This window comes from Miscanthus floridulus, chromosome 14, assembly GCF_019320115.1.
Source record: "Miscanthus floridulus cultivar M001 chromosome 14, ASM1932011v1, whole genome shotgun sequence".
NCBI classification, from domain to species: Eukaryota; Viridiplantae; Streptophyta; class Magnoliopsida; order Poales; family Poaceae; genus Miscanthus; species Miscanthus floridulus.
Genome location: NC_089593.1, coordinates 60,024,399 through 60,028,241, shown reverse-complemented (window position 1 = coordinate 60,028,241; position 3,843 = coordinate 60,024,399). Strand labels below are relative to the sequence as shown.

At 53.7% G+C, this 3,843-nt stretch overlaps 1 protein-coding gene across 1 annotated transcript; it reads right to left on the bottom strand.

Moving 5' to 3' along the window:
• Positions 1-1,483: 1,483 nt before the first annotated feature.
• On the bottom strand, positions 1,484-2,944 carry LOC136503526 (patatin-like protein 1). The gene is made up of 3 exons (XM_066498575.1): positions 2,387-2,944; positions 2,136-2,299; positions 1,484-2,060 (listed from the first exon to the last, which is right to left on the bottom strand). The coding sequence occupies exons 1-3, from the start codon at positions 2,942-2,944 to the stop codon at positions 1,484-1,486; spliced, it is 1,299 nt and encodes a 432-aa protein (XP_066354672.1).
• Positions 2,945-3,843: the final 899 nt, after the last annotated feature.

Sequence of the window (3,843 nt, the reverse complement as noted above, 5' to 3'; positions counted from 1 at the left end):
TAAACATGTAGAATGGGTAGTACATGATGTAAAAATAAATGAACTCCGGAGAAAAAATAGCGTATGTAGCTCGGCAATCAGTTGGAGCGAAGATTTATTTATATTTAATATAAACCGCCCGACCAGTTAGTGTGTAGCTGAGTCTCCATCCCTAGCTAGCCCATAGTCCATAACGTCGAGCACGGAGCCCATGCACGTGTAGGAGGAACAGGCGTCACCAAGGAACCGCTACCGACCACCCATAACGCAGAGGGCAGACGCTCATGCACGTGTAGGGAGGAGCCGAAGACAGGGCCGTCTCTGGAGGCGTCCGAGGATCAACATGACTGTTTGGGGGTTCGAAAAATCGTTTGGAGAGCAAACATGGAGAAAATAGCTCGAAGAAATATTATGACGATATACGGAGATTGAAGAATATTTAGAAGAATATTAAAGCATGACTTAGCTTTAGACAGAAAGTCTGATTGACGATGTATGGTGTTATCTGGTCGGCGTTGACAGCGAACACCTGGCGGGCGGTGAGTTATTGGTGAAGGCGACCTCGGAGGTGGTTCTGAGATCGGATCTGCTGTCGCAGGGGCTGGTGTAGCAGCGATGAATCGGCGTCGTGGACCGGCATAGATCTCCACGAGATTGATGACGAAAACACGCTGTTGATTTGAGGTCCATCTGGCTCGCCATGGATCAAGCGCACACCCCTACCTGGCGCGCCAACTGTCGACAGAATATCGTCGGCAGTCCACCGAGGGGTATCCCGCGATGGTAGATTTATCGGTGGGGGTGCGCGTAATCATGAACCGGATGGTGACACAAGGCGCAGAGACAGCGATTTAGACAGGTTCGGGCCGTCTGGTCGACGTAATACCCTACGTCCTGTGTCTTTGGTGTATTATATTGAGATGTAGTAGATAGATCTTGTCTGCTAGGGGACCCCTGCCTCTCCTTATATACTATGGAGGGGTAGGGTTATAAGGTAAGTATCCTATTTGCTACTATATAATGTCTTGCGGTGCACGCCGAGCAGCGCTGTGCATGCCTTGATCTTGTGGGCTGGGCCACCTCTGATGGTGCGGCCTATGTCTTGTCTTAAGGATACCGGGGGCCATACCCCCACACATAGTCAGCGTGCAGAGCGGGTTAGGACCTGATTGGGTCTGGATGACACCCGAAGCCAAGTTCCTGAATCTAGAGATAGCAATTTAAAAGTTGGGGGACCTAATGAAAGCTCGCGCTAAGTTGAAGGACCGGGCATGAATTTTTGTCAATTATTAACATATAGAATCTTTGTTGCATTTTGAAATACGATTACTAGGCCGGCAAATTAAAAGCTACTACTATCTTCAACCAAAGATTAAAATCTTGAATTTGTTCAACATGTGCATACCAAATTTATTCTGACATGATCCTGGATTTAATTAATCTCGTGTGCTAAGTCGCGCCCCTCTAATTTCTTGCGATGGATTTTGTGAGCCACCGGCGTTCCTCATCTCCCGACACTGCCACCGGCTAGCCCAGTCTTCGGCCTCTTGTCCCTCGCCGTCTTCTCCTCGGAGAGCTGCCTCGCCTGGACGGCGAGCGCCTGAGCATTGGTCCCCACTCCCGTTACCTCCTCGTACATCCCGGTCTCCACGTTGACCCTCGACACCGGCTGCTCCAGCACGCGCTCGCCGACGGCGACGAGGTTCCGCATGTTCTCCGGCGTCGCCGCATCCACGGCAGCTGCTCTGCCGCCGAGCGCGCTGTTGTCCTGGATGCGAAGGTAGTTCCTCTCGCTGCGAAGCAGTTGGAACTTGACGGCGACGTGGATGTCGACGAGGTCGGAGCTGGCGGCCACGAAGATGTCGATGGTGGGCGTCTTGTCCTTGCTGCGCAGCCACCCGAGGTTGCCCCACCTGGAGCACGCCTCCGCGGTGTACAGCCCCGCGTCGGACGTCAGGCCGGTGCCGATGGACAGCACCAGAAACCGGCCGCAGTCGTCCTCCGGCGTATTGAGCAGGAAATGCGCCGCCTTTTCCTTGGCGATGATCTCCTCCTCCGTGATCATCGTCATGGCAACCATCGTCTGCAAGCCGCAAGCGTACGATGGATTGTGATGGCCTGGAACGCAACCATCAAATAAATGTTGCTGCGTGCATTCTGGATTGTTGGCGGCGACACCGCCGTCGATGAGGTTGTACTCCCGCTTCCCTCCGTCGTCGTCTTGGGTCTGGAAGTAGTGCGCCGGGAGGTAGGTCGGAGCCGCCGACGTGCCGATGCAGACGTCGGAGAGCAGCGCGTTCTTCATAGGCGTGGACTTGGCCTGCGTTGCACAAATAACGCACTACTATTGACGCCATGGCTTGAACTTGAACTGAGACTGCTACAGAGTGGTATACTGCGTACGTACGTCGTAGGTGGAGAAGATGACCGGCTGAAGCAGCTTGACGTCGAAGGTGGGGATGACGACGTTGGTGAGCGTGTTGCCGACCCTCGTCTCGCCCAGCACTTCTCGGACCACGCCGCGGAGGTACGCGCCGTCGTACTTGGGGCCCCACCACGAGGCAGCGAGGCTGCGCCACTTCTGAGGGAAGATGCGCGGGCCGTGCTCGAGGTAGAACGGGTTGATGTCCCTGGCGGCGAAGAGCGGGCGCCGCCTGTGCTCTCCCGGCCCCGGCGCGGCCAGCATCGCCGTGATGAGCCCGCCGGTGCCCGTCCCAGCGATGTAGTCAAAGTAGTCGGCCAGCCTCGCCTCCGGCCCGTCGATCTTCTGCAGCTGGGTCTCGAGGAAGGCGAGCACGGTGCCCGGGATGAGGCCCCGGATGCCGCCGCCGTCGATGGTCAGCACCGTCACCCGGTCACCGACGGTACGGCACGCCCCCGCAGCTCCGCTGCTGCATGGGTGGTACACGCGACGGCGGGATGAGTAGCTCCTCGTGCTCGCCTCCAATAATTCATCCCGTTTCATCAGCTGCCATTGCCACGAAGAGCAAGCAAGCGCAGTTGGAAGCTCAGATCTCGCACGGTAGAGTTGACGGCAACACTTTAGACGCCAAAACATGGCAGGAGGTCGATCGATCGAACGTACAGAGCTCTGATGGCAATTGAGACGGGGAATGATTTTTTTATACTAGGATCCAGTAGTTATGAAGCTAGAGGCCGGGGGCAGAACCGGATCTGATTTTACTTTTCACTTGAGTATAGACTTTTTGTTTATTTCACGGTTCCTTTGGTAGCAGGTAGATAGAGAACGACCAATGGTGCAATATGAGTCAATAATAATATAAATCTAAGAACCAATTTGCAATATGAGTCAATAATAATACAAATCTAACTACCAATTTGTTGGCTCAACTGGCCCACAAAAAAACAATAGTGCCAAGTGGAGACTATATATTTAGCATGATGATGACCTTAAGCCTACTGGTCGGTTACCAGCGTGGCCTTTCACCTGATACAAGTACCTTTTTTACCGACCCTCTTTTATGAGAAAATTCACTGTATAGCCCTGTGAAACTCACTTCTGAAAACTTCAAAGATTCTTGCCCTGTGTTCGAATTTTAGCGCTCTATACGACACTACCCTCCATTTTGTTAGACTTCTCAGTTAAAAGTGGGTCCCTTTTCTCATATTGTATTGGAGGAGACAGAAATACCCTGTGCATCTCTCCCTTCTATCTCACCCGAGTACCAGACCAAGCATCTCTATCTAAAAAAACGATCGAGTTTCTTCTTTGTCTGTCTATTCCCCCAACGTCGCGGAACCCTAGATCGACGACGAGGCGGAGGCGTGGCCGGCGGCACAGAATCCGAGCAGTGGCGCGGGCTCCAACCTGGGTAGCGGCCAGGGTGCGCTCAGTGGAGCCGC